This window comes from Caloenas nicobarica, chromosome 2 (genome assembly GCF_036013445.1).
Source record: "Caloenas nicobarica isolate bCalNic1 chromosome 2, bCalNic1.hap1, whole genome shotgun sequence".
NCBI classification, from domain to species: domain Eukaryota; kingdom Metazoa; phylum Chordata; class Aves; order Columbiformes; family Columbidae; genus Caloenas; species Caloenas nicobarica.
Window position 1 is genome coordinate 37912341 of NC_088246.1, and position 20380 is coordinate 37932720.

The following is a 20380-nucleotide window of genomic DNA, read 5'->3' on the forward strand; positions in this document are numbered from 1 at the left end:
ACTGTGACTGCATGACAGTAATACTGCTATGAAATACTATTTGGGTGAGATGATCCTACTGAATTGTATCTGCCAGGCAAAAGACTACTTAAGTGACAGGAAAGGGACAAAAAAGAGATTAAATTATAAAGCATTTCAATTCATGAAAATTTCCTTTAAAGTTGTGTCTCAGGTGAGGACAGCTCTGTAGACCCTAAACAAATTAACTTCAATGAAAGGATTTATTAGATGTGTAGCATTTTCCATTAGGGAAAAAAACCCAGAATGTGGCTGGTATCTGATGGTATCCTGGTTTTGGCTGGAAAGGTTCATGTCCCCAAGCCCAGCCTTGGAGCTTGTCACAGCTCTCCTTGTTAGAAACGATTAATTAGATAGCAGAGTTCTGTTGTTTAAGCTGTCAAATAGGGAAAACACATTAGGGAGCACTCACCTAAGTGCTCAGCCATCATTTGTAGGACCAGCAGTAATCACAACCAAGGGTAAGGATTCTGAGGAATTATCTTAGTTATTAAATTATTTTACTTGGCCCATGTTCAGCCAGATGGGATTGTGTAGTTTGATGTTTGGTGCTAAACCTCTTGTGCATCTGAACGAGGAAGGGATTCAGGTTAGTACTTTGACTGTTTCTGACCACCAGAAAATAAACCGTGGCAGAAAAATGAGAATTCTCCAAGCACGTCTGTAAAATACAACATTTTGCAGAAGCCTATTACCTGCTAATTTCTTATGTTAATGTGTTTGGCTTAGAAGGGAAAGAGACTTTTTCTAATGCATAGCAATTCCATCCTGTGATCTGAAACTCTCCAGCTTCTTCCATCACTAGTAATGGTGAATTCTAATTACATCTTAGCTGACAACTCTGTTGAGGAATGGCTGACTAGAACCCATTCCTGTCCTAAATAGGCATTTTGGCTCTGAAGGGCTGACAGAAATAGTAAATATAGCTTTGTCAGTGAGGTGCAACACCAGGTGTTTATTTTCAGTGCTTTCCTTAACTGTGAGAGGCTTCCCACCATCTCCTCTCCCTCCTCTGCTGCTGCTTTATATCTTCATGTGCATCTTGGTGTTTCATTTGCAAAGCTGAGCTGCACAGGACAGACCAGGATCCACCGTTCTTGCTGTGCATTGCTGAATCACTTCCCCCATAAGTACCCAGTGTTTTCCTCAAGATGGAGGACAGCAAGGGCAGCTTATTGTACATCACTTCTCAAAACTATTTATATAAATGGAGTATCTTTAATACAGCTGTTTACAGAGATGCCAAGGCTTTATTCTGTTTTTGTTGTGCTTTAGGTAACTTAGATTTACCCTTGAACGCAGGAACATATGGACACATTGGCAAACTAAAGCTCAAGAAAATATGAATATGTAGTTGAGCTTAGCAGCATCTAATAGCTGAGTTACTCCTGGACCCTTATAAGTGTTATTCAATATTAAAACCTTCTGGTTGAGCAAACAAGTCTTCATGGGCACTAAAGTTATTATTTTCCTGTCCTATATGGGATTAGGTTGCCATCAAACTAGTGTTGCAAATAGCATATGGACCTCATGGAAGCAAACAGGTGGTTTAAACTAAGATAGTACTTAATAAATGCATTTTGACTAGCTTTCTTCACACTTTAATTTGTTCATTGTTAGATACTAAACCAGCTGATGTTTAGACCAAAAAAAAAGCACAGTATTGAGGATTGCTTATTAGCTGCTTTTCGTTCTGGAATTTAAGAAAAGAGATATTTTAAGTTAACTTGTTGTAGACCTCTTTTTAGGTACAAAACTACATTTAAAATGAATAAAAATTGAATTAGTTTAAAATTTATCTTTTTTTCCTGCCTAGAGGAGGCTCTTCATGCATGTGTCTTTCAGTCTGTATTTGCGTCAGAAAAATTCAGGGAGTTGTGGATCACAAAGACTGAAAAGCACTAAGAGTGTTTTGGAACCTTTTTTTTTTTTTTGGATAAGAGTTACCAAAGAGAAAATACAATTTAAAAGGTCAGTAACTGAACTTGAAGACTCGGGCCTATCAATATATAGTAGCATCAACGCATCTCTCCTGCATGCTCTTTCAACTTCACTGATACTCAAGATTTAATTCCTTTTTGATACTAATAACACTGTGGCGACAAATGCAGAAATCTCATATTGTGAAAATAATTCTGAATTATGTGGTATCTGCAGTACTCCTTAAGCATTGCACAGCCACTGACTGTGTCGCCCAGTCCTTTTTCTGTAGAAGTAACTATTTTAATGACTTGGGAAGTCAAAAGCCTACATGGGGAGGCCATATTGGAGAGGGTGCCTCAGCCTTCCAGACTCACTAATTCTCCATTTCTTTCAAAGAAAAACTCAGTGTTGCAAATTTTCTGCATTTTTGCTTTATTGTTGTTACTATGAAAGCATTTTTAACCTTACATATCTGCCCTGTGTAGGAGCAATGCAGACCTGAATTGCACTCTAACATTGTTATAAATGTTGAAAAAAGACGCACTGTATGAGACAAATTAGTCTATTACATATGTGCAATTGGAATAGAGGGAATCCATAATCCATCAGGAGAGGCATTTTCGTGATAGAAAGATAAATGCAGAAGTAGAGTCTAGCGTAATTTTTTTGGCAATTATATTTTTCTGTATTGATAAGTTCTATTTCTACTTGACTATTAAATATAGTGTCCAAGTAATTTTAGGAAGTGCTACTTTTAAATCCATGCCGCATCACCAAATGGCAGAGAAACTGCAAATTTGTGAGCTGCATTTAACTTTTCCCAAATATGTTGTGATATATAGTGCAATAATCTATAAATGAAGGCTGAAGTTAATTGTAGAGGGAGACCAAGCAAGATCAGTAGAACTATATATGAAGCAAAAATGCTTTTAAACAGAATGCAGTTATTCAAAGCACTGATGTAGATAAATTTAAGGTTTAAAAACAATATGCACATGTTGGTTCAGGAATTTAAAACCCACACACTTAGTTCAAACACTGTTAAAGAGTCTCAGTTACAGTGTGTATTTAATTGTAAATTTAAATTCCTGGCATTATTTGTTGCTCAAGCTCCCCTCTCCCCTGTTTTTGTTTTTTGTTTTTTTGTTTTTTTTCCTCTAGATTGATGCCATACACCATGGTAGATCTGTGCTGGAAGCTGTCCGTCTGCTTTTTTTGCTATCAAGTTGTCTCAGGAAGAGTTACGAGAGAGGGACACTATGTGGCTGCTGTGTATGAACACGAATCCATCCTGAGCCCTAACCCGACAGCCCTGGTTGATCGACAGTCCGCGCTGGAGCTCATGGACAGAAACCTCAACATTTATGAACAGCAAGTAGTGGCTGCTGCAAGGCAGGTATGCAGTAGCTTAGTAGCAGTTGTGTGTGTCCTATGTATATATAGAGTAAGTGCTATTTGAGGATAATCTTTCACATTTGTGTTCCCAGGCAACTAAAGCCATATTTATATACATAACTACGGTCTGGTTTTTCAGACATTCTGACCTGCCAGCAGCTCTGAAAAAAACCTGGCCAATTAGCAGCTTGCCTGACTACAGTTATTCCAAGCTCGGAAAAACACGCCTATAGATATTTAGTATAGGGAAATTAATTTTCTATTTTGGTCTGAATACCTAGCTCTTTTCTGTTTTCTTAAATGGAATGTTTTTATTAATAGATTTTCTTACAGGCAGCTGTCTTTTGGTTTGATTTTATTCCAGCTCTCTCAATGGAAATTCATGAATGTTTCTAAAAACTAAGGAAGTTAAATGCTTTGGAAATGAATGTTCTACCATTAACAACTTTGTGGAAGTAAAGTTTTCCATTTGTTTCTCCTACCCTCCATGGAATGGTTCTCAGTTTAAATATATTTAGGGGAGTGAGACTAGTATTTCTGGCTGCACTTATGCCCAGCCTCCTTTCCTTCCCTCCCCAAGAAAACTCAAAGCTGGTTCTAGTCAGAGGAATTGGGTATTACTGTCCCTACGCAGAGAAGAATTGACTTGCAGGTTTCACAAATCTATTGTTCTGGAACAGAAGAATTACCATTTTTATATAATTTGAAAACATGACACCTTTTTTTTTGTTTTAAGACGTTCAGATGTCTGGGCATCACAGTCCAGAAGCATAATAGCTATTTTTGTGCAGTACTGCGTCCAAGCCATGTAAATTATCTCATAGATAACACATTTGAACTGACTTTTGAAAAATCAGAGGAATTTGAGTGACTGATGCTGCATCTCATGTGAGAGGAATCCACTCCATTTTTAGAAACAGATCTCCCTGAACTTCAGGTAGCGCCAGCCTAGCTCTGACATGGCTACATTTCCACCAGAGTCTGCATTGCTTCCACAATCAAGCTGTTTCTGAAAACAATACTCTTAGTACTCTATATACCTGGTCAAGGTGTATAGCCAGGTCTAAGTGATGCTGCACCTTTGACAGAGCTCATCTGCAAATAGCATAATTCTGAAAAAAACCCAATTAAGACAAGTTTTAACATCATCAGTCTTTAACCTGAATGATGTCATTCTCATGACTCGTGAATGGAGAATACTTCTGGTAACAATTTGGATTAAGTCTGCTCTTACTTGCATTCCCTTAAAATAATAGGTTATTTTTCAAGCTAAAGGTATGTGTCAGATTAAATAAGCTTTTTTTGTACACATAGTTACACATAGTTTTGTACACATAGTTACTATGAAGTCAAAGAAAAGATAATTTCAAATTACAGTCTTGTCAAAACATACTTGAGTTATCCTTAACTTTTTTTAGCCCCTTTTACCCATAAGATTCCCTTTTTTCCTTTTGTATTTAGGTTGGTTTTGCTTTGCCTACAAAACATGTCCTTGTTTTACATACAGGGGGCACAGATCATTGTTTTCCCTGAAGATGGAATCCATGGCTTCAACTTCACCAGAAACTCCATTTATCCTTACTTAGATTTCGTTCTGCATTCACAGTCTGTGAAGTGGAATCCATGCAGAGAGCCGTATTTGTTCAACGACACAGAGGTAATGGAGAAGTGATTTCTGCAGAGAGGTGGCATAACTGAATGCTACGTTTGTGCTTCAAGTGGGAAACTAGCTCTAGTAGTTTTGCTTAGGGAAGTAAGCAACAAGTTCAACAACTTTTAGCACCACATTCTCTTTTTCATGACTCTCAATTTATGCTTAGCAGAGGAGGGTTTTAGACACATGTAATACATGCAAGAAGATCACCTGGATTTGTCATCTCCTACTCCTCCCCAACCTATGAAATGGTAATTACTCTCTAATAAGATACAACGTAGCAGAAGAGGAGACTGAGGGCAGACCTCATTGGTCTACAGCTTCCTCACAAGGGGAGGAGGAAGGGCAGGTGCTGATCTCTCTGACATTCACTGATAGGACCCAGGAGAATGGCAGGAAGATGTGCTAGGAGAGGTTTAGACTGGACGTTAGGAAAAGGTTCTTCACCCAGAGGGTGGTGGAGCACTGGAACAGGCTCTCCAGGGAGGTGTCATGGCCCCAAGCCTGACAGTGTTCAAGAAGAGACTGGACAATGCCCTCAGACACATGGTGTGAACTGTGGGGTTGTCCTGTGCAGGGACAGGAGTTGGACTTGATGATCCTTGTGGGTCCCTTCCAACTCAGGACATTCTGTGGTCATTCTTTGATCTTCACTTTTGATGAATGCTCGTTACTCAATTTTAATGACTTCATGACAGAACATTCTGACTCAGTGATTGTGTGTAAAATGATGAGTACAAGTAACAGGACTTGACCTGCTATGATGTAATAGAAGTCACAGCTTAGCACAGACCAAGTGTGATTACAGAACATATGACCTGCAGATCACAAGAATAGTATTTTCATTGACTGTTCTGAACCTGAAGTGAAAATAATCATGCTTACTAATGAGAACTATTTATTCTTATTAGCATTACCGTAGTCAATATAATGAAAGCAATCATGCATGTACTTACTAAGCAGAATTTGTGCGCAAACATGAATCAAAGTTGTAAATGGTGACATAGAAACATCCCATTAACACTGTAGTCTGTAACTTTTTGTATTTCTTTTCTGTAATTATGCAAAGTCTATCCATTTACATATCTGCTTCCCTCAGTTGTAGCTAGTAATCACTTTTTAAAAAAAAATTAGAGTAAAAACATCTAGTTGCAGGAACAGGCCATTGCAAGTGCAAATGATCATTATTAGACATTTGCTGTTCAAAAGGCACACACAGATCAGTTATGCTGGCTTCTCAAAATTTTCAGTTGACTTCTGCTGTTTTAAAAATATTGGCACTCCTGCAACAGTCAGAAGTTTCTGAAAATTATTGTCCTAGAAATAAAGAGATTTACTTACTTACTTGCTTCTCAGGAAATAAAACCCAGATAATTTTTTTCGCATAAATATCTGAAATACTTTTCAGTCATCACAAAAGCATCAGTACTTTTAAAGTTTACCGGTACGGTCAAATGTGTTACATTTCCCATTGAAAATAATAATTTGAAAAGTATTAAATATAATAACTCATGGCTGCTTAAGTAAAATTTATCTCTCCATATTCTGAAGTGCTTACATTTCCCCATACTGTGTTCTTCAGGTCCTTCAGCGTCTGAGCTGCATGGCACTGAAGAACAAAATATTCCTTGTGGCAAACTTAGGAACTAAGCAGCCCTGTGAGCCCACTGATTCTCACTGTCCACCTGATGGGAGATACCAGTTCAATACCAACGTGGCATTCAACGATGATGGTACGCTGGTAGCCACCTATCGCAAACACAACTTATATTTTGAATATGCTTTTGATACCCCTCCAGAGCCTGACTATAAATTCTTTGATACCCCCTTTGCTGGCAAATTTGGTATGTTCACTTGCTTTGATATACTCTTTTTTGAGCCTGCAGTGAACCTCATCAGACAATACAATTTGAAACAAGTTGTATATCCAACTGCGTGGATGAACCAGCTCCCACTCCTCTCTGCTGTAGAATTTCAACAAGCTTTTGCAACAGCTTTCAACATCAATATTTTAGCAGCTAATATCCACCACCCTACCTTGGGCATGACAGGGAGTGGCATATACACTCCAGTCAAATCGTACATCTACCATAACATGGAAAGTTATGGTGGCAAGCTCATAGTAGCAGAAATTCCTGTGATTACCACAGATTATGACACGAATTTGGAGGGTAATGAAAGATTCAGAGAGAACTTACACGACTCATGCAAGACTTTTACAAGCGCCTCACTGGATGATCAAGTTTGTTTTAAGGAAGGAGAAGAGATCCCTGGCAGAGTATCAGAAAAAGGAAATGAACAGTTACCTCCCATATTTTATGCAGAAATGATGTATGACAACTTTACTTTTGTTCCTGTGTGGAGGGAAAAAGGAGAGGTCCAGGTTTGTGCCAATACCCTTTGTTGTTACTTAAATTACCAGAGAGCTGTGTTAACCGATGAATTGTATGCTTTGGGAGTTTTTGACGGGCTCCATACAGTGCATGGCACATACTATGTCCAGGCCTGTGCATTAGTGAAGTGTGGTGGTCTCAGCTTTAGCACTTGTGGCCAGGAGGTTACAGATGCCACTGCTGTGATAGATTTCCAGCTATGGGGAAATATGAGTACCCCTTATATCTTTCCTTTACTCCTGACATCTGGTATTACCTTGGACTTTGCTGATCACATGGGCTGGAAAAACAACCACTATTTCATAAGCAAAAATAGAACATCTTCTGGCCTACTGACAGCTGCTCTATATGGACGATGGTATGAAAAGGACTGAATCAGAAAACAACTGCCTGTATGTTCAGAGTATGTATCTTAACAGAAGTTGTTGAAAATCTGTACTTCCTAGAGCTTCAGGTGTGTGTTTTACATGACTTACTGATTAGATTCCACATTGAAATTACAAGCAAAGCACTTAACCTAAGAGGCTGTAAGTACAGGCTGTACCTTGGTGGCTTATGTCCTATCAGAAGTAAAAGAACTGCCTTGCAAAGATAAAGGCTTGATGTAATGTGTTGAGGTGTTTTATATTGGGAAAATAACATTTCTCATTTCAACTGAATTTGTTCCTTTTAATTTAATCCTTTGGTTTTCTGGGGTCCTGGCTAGGAGTATATAAAAAATGGAATGGAAAGCCATTGCAAAAGGAAGAAAAATAGGAAAGGGAACAATGACACAAATACCATGCTTGACATGCAGGAAAATACATATATATATATATAGTTTGTAGATGGTGAGGCTCTGATTTCTGGTGAGGGTGCTGTGATTGATTTTTCTTCTTAGAATCAAAAACTCCTGGCTGAAGTCATGACCATTTACTGGCCACTCAGTTGTCTGTAATCCTGTTAGAAAACTCAGTGAGTTTTCTTATATACTTTTAACAGTAAGTGAATGTTGCAGCTGTGAACATCTATGGAACAGCCAGTCTGGCAAAGAGGATATCAAATGATTGTGAAAAACTAGACTGCATTAAGACACAGTTTCCAGCCTACTGTGCAAGGAATTATGTTTTTAAAAAAGCAGCAGTGAATATCAATTACTATGTTACGTACTGTTTAAGTACTTTAACTTTCCCTGTTTTTAAAAGAGAGGTCATTTCAAGACTGTTTTGACTTTGACATCTTACACATTGTCCATAAATTCATTCAACAAGAGCTATGAAAAGCATATAATGAACTGTGGGACGGCAAGGTTTTTACATAAATACTTTGTGTGCCAGATGGCAGGTTCCTGCTGCTAAATGAGTAAAACACACCATTCATTCCAGAGCAATCACTAGATCGAGTGCTATAACTACTGAACTGTGGTGACAAACCATTCAGTTGCAGAGAATATTCAAAGGATATTAATTTGGAGTTAAATTCAGAAAAGATAATTTATTCTCTAGTGTTATAATTCTGTGTGGTCTTACTGGCCGTTATGACTTCATGTGTGTAATAGCTGCTGAGTAACGGAATAAACACAACCGTTCCTTTGGTGAGTCCTCACATTCCAGTTGCTCAGTCTGTTGGTTGCATTCCCGTGGCCAGGAGGAGCAGAGCGCTAACAGGAGAGCTGCAAGTCTCTGTTTTGGTGGTCTGAGTTACTTCTGAAATGTGTTCAAACTCAAACCATTATGGCAGCTACAAGTGTGTGTACTGAAAGGTGCTCAATAAGGTCCTGCTTTGAATCACCACACTTTCTGGTTTCAGAAAGCAAAACAACCAATAAATTGCTGAATTTCTACATCCAGGTGTCTTAAATATTTACACAAAATACATAAATATTTATGATCTTGGGCTCTATCAAACCTTCCTTCTCCAAGCTGTTTTACTGTGAGTCAGGATCCAGTCACGCTCAGCTTTGGTATAGCAACACAAGAGTTTTGTTTGTCCTGTAGCATATATGAAATATGGAGAGGAGAATGTCTATTATCTCATTAGACATAAACTTGCTGATGTGAAAGTAGGCCATCCCACTGCAGGGTTATTAAAAATCATTAACACTTTGGCACCCAGAGCAGTGTTCTTGCTGAACGCTGCACAAATTCCAGAACATAGAGGGTAGAACAGAAAACATCTGTGGTGCTTATTGGTAGTTCTGGTTCTAGTACCATATACCCGAGTCTAAAAGAAACACAGTGAATGGCTGGAGAATGACAGGTCCTAGGACAAGCCTGCCCACTCCACTTTGTAGGCTAAAAAACCATGCATCCTCTTGCACGAAACACTGCTTTGGGTTTAATTCCAAAGCAGACTGTTACTAGCACAATAAATTAGGCTAAACAAGTAAATAGCGTTAAACGTATTTGGTATGCTTAAGGAAAAACCCAAATGTATATATCTGTGCAAAGTTTGATTCACAGAGCTATTCTGACATGGAGTATGTCAAAACTATTAGACAATAAGACCTTCTGGCCTTACCATTTGCATGGGGCATGGTGCTCTGTCTCCTCCTTGATAAGAGCAGGTGTAAGTATTAGACTGTGTTCCCATGCCTTGTTCTCTTCATCCCAAAAAACAGCCTTTAGTAAAGAGACACTGGAAAAACTGTAACAGGCAGTACTAGGCACCATGCAGAACTACCAATAAGTAACTTCCTCTCACCATCTTGATTTTGAGGAACAAGAGATGGATCTGTTCTGAATCAGGGTGACCGGGCAGTAACCTATGATGCTGCCCAGCACCGATGGGCAGGTTTTGGAACAGCAGCCTCAGTGCTGCCCCGCAGAACACAGCACAGCTCCAAAACCACCTGTGTGCGCCTGAGTGCAGCTATGTACCTGTTGTTGAGGAGGTGGGAGAAGCCGTCAGTAAGGCGGATGTTCACACGGGCCAACTCACAGCCCATCATCTGATATCCCTCCAGTGGATACAAGTGGTTTTATTAAAGCTTCCGGAACAGTTTCTGTCTGTGACTGCAACCAAAACCAAATACAAGGATCATACGGGAAGTACGACATGTCTAGAACAGCTTTAAATCACTCAGTCTGTTGACTTAAATGAAATCAGGATTTGGAAATTTGTACCGAGACCAAAGGAATGTCCTGTCTAAGACAGACAGCAGGGGGTCATGTCTTCAAAGGGCCTTGGCACTGCCCCAGGGAAGGAGAAGACAACCATAGAAACTGTCTGTCCAAGTAGGGGTAACAGCATGTGGGGCAGAGGTGTTGGGGATTTTTTCATGAGGGTTCTGCTGCTTTGGGATTCATATGACCAGTGAGTTTTCCAGGTGGATGTGAGGATACTCTACAGCGATAGAAACCACCAGAAAGCAAACCAAAGGAACATTTGGCAAACAGGACGTTGGAGCTCAGTTACTGTGAGGCATGTGAACAGGCTGAGGAACTGGTAACACGCTGGGAAAATCTGTGCAGAACAAAGATCTTCACAAGGGACAAGTGGGTGTAAGCTCATTGAGGCAGATCTCTCCAGGTGGAATGAACCAGACTGAAGCAACTGAACTTCAAGAGCCTCCCACAGTCAACACAGAAGTAAGGACACCATCGTCATGAGGCACAGCACAGTCTTGCCCAGGCTGTGACCTGTCTTGCAGAATCAAGTATTTAACAAACACCCCAGCATCACAGAAAACCCAAGAGGACCACCACAAAAAACCGACTACCCTCTTTGGCTGCTTCAGACATTCCATCTAAAGCAAATAAAAGAGCCAGCTGAAGAAAATGACATTTTCAGAACTTCTACAGAAAGAGGACCCGAACAATGCCTAAGCACCACTACTGACACACAAGCAGCTTCAGTAGCTAGAAAGAATTACCCCCTCCTCCTCCATCGGTGTAGGTTTAAAAAAAAAGTTGTGACAAATGCCATTTCTGAAAACCCCAAATACTCACAGATCAAAGTGGGAGTGATCACTCAGTCAAGTTTTTAATGGTCAACAGCAATGGAAGTACTTCAGAGGTTCACTCTACTCTCCTTCCTCCTTCCACTGAGAGAGTGGGTGTAGACAACACAGGTCAGAAGTCAGAGACCATCAGTAACGGTACCCGCAGCAGATCAAACTAACTTATGGTAGAAGAGATTAGAAAGGCTGAATTCAGTAAGATGTTAATAGATTCTGAGAAAGATTTTTAAGAAAACTATGCAGACAGCTTGAACAAGAAAGTTTGGCAATGGATAGGAAATACAGCACAGCATAGGATGCTAATCCTTAGATTTTGCTTTAAGACTGTTTAAGGTATCTAATATATTCTTTCAACATTAAAAAAGAGACCTTGGTGTCTTAAGCTTTGTGAACTAAGGTCACTCCCAGGTACAATAAGAAACCACACATCTGTAATTTGACAAGGCTTGAAAGCTGGGGTTTGTTTTGTTTTGTTGTGAATCTGAATAGCAAAATTTCTGGTTGCTTCTATTGCAATTTTAATGAAAAGCAGAAGGTAAGGTGTTTTTCTCCTCTTTAAATATTTAGTGACGCTAGCGATACTAAGACAGCTTGAAAGGCTCTTTAGGTTCTATAGTGTTCAACTATGTTTACAGTGAAATGGTGAAATACTGCAAGGTTCCTCTCCCAACCTTGGCTTGAAAATTGCTAAAATGTAGCATGGACTGGAGGGAACTCAGTTCATCCTAATGTAAAATAATAGACAGCACCAGGGAAGGATGGAGAATTTACATGCTGCTTTATTTGAAGACAATGATGCTAAAGAGACTGGGATACTGGGCTGGAAGGAGTTGCAAGCAGGGACATTTTGTCTTCTTCCTGTAGGTATGTTCAGTTGCAGGATTAGTTGTAAAGACAGGAAAAAGCCCACACCTTGAAAATGTTAATCACATCTGTAACTATTTTCCCCTCAGGAAAAAGAAACGAAAACACTCTTGCAATTTTCCTGTGCTGTAGATGACTGAACGACTGAAAAAAACCCACTCTTTCTGAGGTTGCCATTTCAATTTTCCTGCCATAGGCATGTGAGGACACATGGATCAGACCAGAAGCCTGAGTGACATTTACAGTATCCAGCCAGGCATTTGCTTCTCCTGTTAAGGGATAAAACAATGAGATTTTTGTGACAAGGCTTATAGATAATTATAAATACAATATTTTCTTAAGAATGACCAGTTGTTTTGCCATTTCAAATTAATGCATGGTGGTTCCTTTGCACTTAACGTTCTTCAAAACATACAGATATTATAGTGAGAAAAGGACTCCAGAAAAATAAAACCCCCCTATGCTATCAGCTTAACAAAGAAGCCTATATTGCATCTCTTCACATTTAACATCTCAGGTTTCAGTCTATAAAGGAGACCTGTATTTTATAAATTACTGTCTTGCCCAATTTAGAGTCACAGCTACAGATTTATAAAAAAAAGGGTTTTAATCCTAACTTGAAAGAATTCTGTCCCATCAGTTTTCGCAGCATATTAAAGGATTATAAGGAAACCATCACAAATCATTGAGAGATTACCACAAGAGGCAATAATTACCAGCCAATCTTGGATTTAAAGATTTATATGAATTTGCTGGACCAATTTCAAGAATTCAAATATCTGCTTTCCCTGATATTAAAATGGATTTTGCCGAGTTTAAATCCAGGCCTACAGGAGTGGTGTTAGAAGTTTAAACTACCTATTAAGAGATTATAAAGGCCCGCCTCTCTAAGGTTATTAGTCTGATCCAACCAGGACTGGATTATCAGGAATTATTGTTATCAGGAATCAAGGCTTTCTAACCAGAAACACAACTGCACTTCTTTAGGTGAGTGGCCATGTAGCATCAGCAGAGCCACAGAGCAGGCAAAGGGTGGGAGATGAGGAGGGTCCTCCTGCTGCCCCCAGGGAAGCCCACAGAGCTCCCTCACCCACCCTGTGTACACTGAGCCAAGGAGCACGTCCTCCTGAACTGCTGTTTCCAGAAAACACCCTTTTTATTCATATTTAGGTTTCAGTTTTTTAGGCTGAAGAATCCATAAACATTATCTTGTGCTCCTTTTCAGTGATCTTCCACATAGCCTAGGTAACAGCCTTGGGATCTTTAGTGCCCTTTGTGTAGCAAAACTTCGAAGTCCTTAATTTTTCAATATTTTTTTATATAACCAAACTTCTATTAATTCTTTAGTCTGGTACACAAGTCAGAATTTTAAACCAGAAAATATACGATGAGAAAAAAACCCACCACAACTAATAGCCAAGTTTAAAAAGTGAGTATTTCTAGCTCTGATAATCATATATTTGGAATAACGTTGGAGATAACTAGAGGTGAGGAAGCAATAAAGAGTAATAAGAGGTAAAACAAACCAGGAGACAGAGAGGTCAAGATTTCCTAAGAAATTACAAGACAAATCTTTTTTATTACAGTGGGGTCACTCAGGGTAGGGGCGAAGACAGATTGATTCTTCATTTTAACAGCATCGGGCATTTATGCTGCCACATTGCACTCGAAAAGTAACAGCTTGGCCTGGAAGGTTCATACCAACATGGCATTTTCTCCCGCAGAATACTGATCCCAAGAACTGAAAAACCCATAAAACATCCCAGCAATCCGAGTACACATGAAGCTGAGCAGAGCTGGTTTCTTCTCATTCCTGAAGTCCATTTAATTTCAGGTTTTTTTCAGGATAAGAGGAGTTCCTTTATTCTAACATATTGATTCAGTAGTCCAGCCAAGGCTCACTGCTCATTGTTGGGATGAAGGCTGTAACAATAACTGTGCCCTATTCATCTGTACGAGAAGGATTTCTTTTAGAAATATGGAGGTTCCGATATCAGTTTTTTCTGGAAATGAACAGGCCACCACCGAAGTATGAACACTTTTTGTCTTTTTTTTTTTTAAATAATAACAACCTCCCACCCTCCACAGAAAGCATTATTTGCTTTACAGAAACAAGGAATCTTCTTTTCCTTGACCTCGCATTAAGAAAGTTGTCTCTGACCACAGTAGCATGTTCTTTAATCATGTTCCATTTTTGGAATAAGACCAGATTCTAATAATAGTCCAAATTATCCCTTACAGGCACAATTACTGTCCTGCCCATACTGCCACATAGCAGTGTTTTTAAAAAATTTTTTTAACAACCAAAACCATGCAAATTGCAATCTACAGGCTCACTGAATAAATTCTAATGATGAGACAGATGAGATACACAAATCATGTGACTGGAGTCCTAAATGGAATTAACAATTTGTAATAAAACCCACATCTTTAGCTCTAAAAAGTTCACAGAAGTCAACTTAAAAAACCAGTGCAATTTATACCATCAAAAAAAAAGTTTTCTCCTTCAAGAGGTGAGTAGTAATAAAATGCAAGTGAGGCATGATTTCTGATTGACAGATGGAAACAAAGGCGTTTAACAGCACTATCTTCTGCATTTGCCTGTCTTCCATATCCAAAACTTTAACTTTCAAACCAAGGCCTTCTGAGGGTTTTCTCCTCTGTCACCCAGGCACACAGTGGACATCAATAGTTCTCAGTCTCTCTTGCCCTGCTTGTTTTTCAAAGAACATGAGAGCATCCTCTTCTATGAATGCCCAATGGCTGCGGACACCAAACTCTGAGGGAACGGGTTGTCTTGAAGTCAAATAGAAGTTATAATAGCACAGATAGTAAAGGCCCATTAATACAATCTTTTCACAGTTCCTTTAAAGCAACAAAAACTGGACAGTTTCATTAACAGCAATACGCGATTGTTACCTTTTCAATAACCGGCACGCTACCTGGCATTCTGATTCTGATTTTCCACAAGCGTACGAGGAAAAATGTGTCCATGCTGCTTCATCCTTTGTATTTAAACAAATGCAGTGAATCTCAAGACAGGCCAATATGGATCTTTCGAGCGCTGCCTGCACGCTCAGCTGAGGCACGTCTGGCCTCCCACTCAGCCCCACGTGCTGAAAGATTCAGAGGGAAGAAAATACAGAAATCACAATATCCCCAAAGTCACCTAATTCTGCTGACAGATGAACATACTGCACATATGAACAACGAACACAGGCACAAACGGTTAAGAAAGTAATGCTTAAAAGGAAGGCTAAAGGAATAGTGAAGTAATTTAACATTTAAAATTAAATAGCTCACCTTCACTTTAGAGTTAAAATGCTGGCAGAGCCTTTGTGAAGTAGATTGTGTAAATCCCAACAGTTCAACAAAAGCGACTTTGTCATTAATGCTTAGTAGATACAAATACATTATTCATTAGGAGAACTCACATTTGGGTTTTATTATACTCCGTAGAATATACAGGAATCTTGAAGTACTGAAAGAGTGCAGGTAAATACAGTATTCAAGCAGTCACTATTTCTATGTACATGCTCATTAATTCTTAAAAAACCCCACAAAATTATCAAATAGATCAAAATATTGTCCCGTGTTTCCACACTGTTCAGAAAACCAGCTGATAATTTATAATATCATAAAGATTTCCAGTTTCACAATACAAAAAGGATAAAAAGGAAATTGGAATCAGCTTGTAGTAATTTATTTGTACTTTACCAGGACATGCAAGGAATCCTTGCATGTACAGAAACAAATTCACTCAAAAAGTTATAATTAAAGCAGAGCCAAGTAAAGTAAATATTCATATTTAACAGACAAAACTTCAGCTTACTTATGTCAGTTTTTCATTCATCAGGCAATTAAAAAACCATAGTAGTCTGTTATAAATAAAAAAAAAATAATTCTTCGGGCAAGTCTGAACTACATTACAGGGACCCGTTTCTGCTGTTTATTCTCTAAATGGAGCACAACAAAGTCACACAGCTCTTCCCACAGACCAGACACTGTACTTTTTTTTCTAATAGGGAAATATACTTTTAAATTCACCTCCCCGCCCTTGTAACTCCAGGGTTTGTTGTTTTTTTTTTTTAGAAAAAGTGATAGGGATACACAATTTTACATACAAATTTATGATGTAAGGAAGTGGACAAATTATTGAAAAGAACTCTCAGTCACAATGGGGTTATCAAGACATTTCAATTTTTTATACAGTTTCATAGTTTCCAAGTTACTTGTGTATTTTTAAATTAAAAAAATCTCAATCCAAAACCCAAAAGTTAAAAAATCTAAAACTGTGCAACAATTACTGCTTCCCTCCCACATCTCCCACCCCTTCCCTTGTTTATTACACTGTACATTTTTCACCCTGACTTCACCTTGTTAGCTGGTTTAATTTTAGTATTATAAAAGTATGACAAGTCCATTTTCATTTCTCCTAAAAGAAAAAGAAAACAAAACTTGAAAGTACATCTGCTTTCTTTCATGGTACATTTAATAGTGTCGGAAGGCTTTCAGATGATTTAAAAAAAAAAAAATCAACATTTAAAACCAAATCTAAGCTTCTTTTCCAGAAGTAATTAAGGTTTGGTTAAAACAACTTCTCAAATAACCTATTCCAGTTTTCACAAAAAGATATTTAATTAAAAAAATCTTTAAGTTATTTGGTCCTTTGGCAATTTGCAGCACAAACAATGCCTACTGTACCAAACTCATTTATTGCCTTCAAAATGGTTCTAGTTTTATTGATAATATTTAAATCTAGGATCCTTTGTGTTGTACAATAGTGTTGTTCATTTACATCAAGTAGGGTGCCCAGTCTGCAGAAATTACTCCCGGCACCAGAAACAGAATGGTGGAATAAAGTTAAATAAAACAGTTTTGACATTCTTTATTTTATTTTATTTTTTTTTGCCACGGATTCCAAGTACTTATTCAAGAATTTATGCTTCTTCTGCAAAATATGCTCTTAAAAATCTTCCTAGAGTCTCACAGATTTTTTTTTATATGCAACCACAGTAAAAAACATCTTCTCAAAGGTCTGTCCTCTCTTTGCATTCAAACACCGACAGCTTTTTTCCAAAAGCACAAGTCTGACCTTCCAGCGTGAGGGTTCACTCTTCAGACCTACAAAATGTAGCTGCTAATAGGTCTCAGAATCTGAGTCATTGAGTTCGTCTTCTTCTGTATAGGGGTAGCCATCTTCCCTGCCAATGTTGTTGAAAGTACAGTAAGAGCTATGGTCACTCCTCATGACTGGCAGGGAATCGAAGGTGACAGTTTTTGAGGCATTGGTGTAATGATTAATGGCATTGAACGTCAGGGAAGGTAACGTGCTGCTCGACGAAACAGGCATCATCGTGGCCAGGATGAGAGCCAGGCAATCAGCCACGTCCTTGTTGGGCGCGCAGGCCAAGGCTGGTGTGTAACCTGGGAAGTCAAGAAAAAAACAAACCCTTCATTTAAAATAAAAGCAATGTAAAATTTTTTCCGAGATCGTGTCGCCTTTCAGCTGCAAAAATCACTTAGTTCTGCACTCTTAAAAACAAACAAAACACAAAAACCCAGAAACATATGAACCAAAAAAAACCCAAACAAAACCAAAAACCCCAAGAAACCCAAAACACCACACAACATAAAATTAAATGCACAATCAATTAGTATTTAACTTTGTGTTACAAAACCAACCCAGAATTAGTGGGCTTTGGAACAAAGATGTAATTGTTTTGTTAAGCACAGTCAGACACTCCAGGCCAGCAAGAAAAGCCTGGATTTGAAAATGGTGTGGAAGTCTGAGGAGAGACAAGTAATTGAAGCCAACACCGGTGGGTGAAGGTATTCACTAGGAAGCCACTGCAGAAACTACAGCTCAACATGTTAAGTATTTCTTCATCCAGGAGCTTCCAGATAGCTGCTCATCACAGACAGTTATTTTAATAAGACTGTCCTATCTCAACAACAAGCTGGCTAAAGCATCAGGGCCAGCTAATTGAAAAGGCAGAGTATACAAATTCAACCAACCCATACCTTATTACAATATACAGTAATACAAACTATAAAGGCAATATGTAGCTTTTATTTGAGGGTTATCAATTAAGAAATCCTTGGAAGTCTGAGGAAATGCCAGCTGGATTAGTAGGCAAGGACTTGCACAGAGAAACTACACCTCTTGGTTGCCCAGCTGGTCTGGCCAAGCTCCTGCCAGGCCACGCTGCTGTGACAGCCCCCACACGCAGGACATCTTGGGCTGTGGAATGATTGGCAGTCAGGTTGCATAGATGCGAAATCTCTTCTGAGCAGCTCTAATAATCCTCCAACATTTCTCCTTTTGCAGTTTCCCCCTTCCTATGTACTTGCCTCTACTCATTAAATGTCAAGAAAAACACGTTGCTCCTGTCTCAGGCTTAATCACTCCACAAGGCACCTGAGGATCAGATTTGGCACAGGTCTCAGGGCATTTCTACACCATCGAGGCACTGCCATCAGTGGTGACAACAGCAGCTCTGGAAGCAGGGCAGTCACAGAAGTACAGCCACAGACAACAGCTAATTCTGCTGCCAAGACCAAAGGACGTTCATTCTCTCTGCCCGGCTCCACACAGAAGCGGTCACAGTCACAGTCTGGTGGGTGGCCAGATCATCTCGCAGCGCAACAACTCAAAGGCGTAAAACATCCAGGTAAAAAGCACACAAGTAATATTACAGCTTTAAAGCAAACCACATAATAGACTCCTGTCCAGACCTTAGGAAGACATGGAATATAAGGCAATGCCCATTCTACCAGCAAGTGTTTCAACTACCAAGGAATCACCTTTAATGTAGAAGCAGATCCAGGTCAAGCTTTAGGACAGAGCTCAGGAGTAGTTATTGCGTTGTACAATTGCACGGATGTTTTAAACAAGTAGGTGCATTAGGGAAAATGTAGCCAGAACTTCAGAAAACAGCAAGCAGAGGGACAATCTTGCAGTTGAACTATTGTTTGCTCAGGACAGACCAAGGACCAAGGAAACACACAGTACAGGCACCAGCTGACCACACGACAGGGCCGTACAGAAGTGCAACTCAGCAGATGTTTTCATTGTTAGTAAGGTGTCACAGCACTTAAACAGCTCGGTGTTAGTTAACAGTGACAGTTTGCAGAAGAGACACATTTTGAGAGGATTCAGAAGGAAGGGCCAGAGCTTGCCACGCTTGGATGAAGACAGCACTTCAGGCACACAAGGCAGGACAGAAGGCTCAGAATCAATACCTAAATGTGCACAATTTAATATCTACAGTTGCTGGACATTGTATGAAGGTAAGATGACACACAAAATAAATATATTCAAGCTGGCCATATTCAACACCATTTCTTTCACTTACATGATTTGATAAAAGCTCAAAGAAAAATAAGCAGTCACCAGCTGCTGTTTCAGTGCCCTGTGCCCCCCAGCCCCCTTCCTTTTTTAAAGACTGCATCCTGCTAAGATCTTGAATACTCATACTAACGTTCCTTCTCGAACAAAGCAGCCCAGTTCATTATAAAAAAAAAAAATAAGGGGCCAACATAAAGATTAAACAGATTACTTGCTTCTGTTAAAAGTTCTCCAAACCCACTGTTTATACTAATATTTGATTGTAGGTCTTAAGCTCCCAGCTTTAATAAGTAGGAATGAAATATCACTGTTTTATTCTTGCCTTAGACATAGCAAGATGAAGTAGCTGTTTGCATCATGACAGTTACAACTGTGTCCTCCACCGCTTTATTTTTGCTTATGTTATTTTACAATTATAAGAACAAATTCTATTTTTATGTCCCTTAACTGCAAAGTGATCATTCATATGTCAGGGTAACAATAGGTCTAAATACTTTAAATTTTCTTTTAAGAAGATGTTGGTAAATGTACTGACTCCACTGAAATACTCTTACTCAGTTCCCACATAATGTTCCCCATAACCTGTACTTGTATCTGCATAAGCCTGCACACAACAACAACAAACCAAACAAAAACTATTTCATTTCTAGATGGGGCAACAGAAGCAGAGGGAGGTGAAGCAGCTTCCTTGCACAACAGAAAACTGAGCCTGTGTGCTGGACACGGACTTGCGCCCAGGGCTCCCCATGCCAAAGGCAGAGCTGCTCCCTCCCCTGGGCCTGGAAGTTTCCATGAAGGCGCCTACAGGAAAATCAGAGGGTTATTAATGTGGTCAGTGCAAG

At 39.2% G+C, this 20380-nt stretch overlaps 2 protein-coding genes across 6 annotated transcripts in view; one reads left to right on the plus strand and one right to left on the minus strand.

The window, feature by feature from the left end:
• The window catches only part of BTD (biotinidase), an 11773-nt gene extending 2597 nt beyond the window's left edge, over window positions 1-9176 (plus strand). For 3 of the 4 annotated variants that reach the window (XM_065627471.1, XM_065627470.1, XM_065627468.1), the window contains exons 2-4: window positions 3103-3337; window positions 4844-4993; window positions 6573-9176. In XM_065627471.1, coding sequence (XP_065483543.1) covers window positions 3107-3337; window positions 4844-4993; window positions 6573-7757 — 1566 coding nt within the window. In that variant the 5' untranslated portion in view covers window positions 3103-3106 and the 3' untranslated portion in view covers window positions 7758-9176. Of the gene's footprint in view, window positions 1-1962; window positions 1990-3102; window positions 3338-4843; window positions 4994-6572 lie in introns of those variants that run through there. The other variant, XM_065627469.1, reaches the window with a different exon arrangement.
• Window positions 9177-13722: 4546 nt separating this feature from the next.
• The window catches only part of ANKRD28 (ankyrin repeat domain 28), a 130873-nt gene continuing 124215 nt past the window's right edge, over window positions 13723-20380 (minus strand). Inside the window, exon 28 of one of the 2 annotated variants that reach the window (XM_065630158.1) lies at window positions 13723-17614. In XM_065630158.1, the coding sequence (XP_065486230.1) occupies window positions 17328-17614 (287 nt within the window). In that variant the 3' untranslated portion in view covers window positions 13723-17327. The remainder of the gene's footprint in view (window positions 17615-20380) is intronic. The other variant, XM_065630157.1, reaches the window with a different exon arrangement.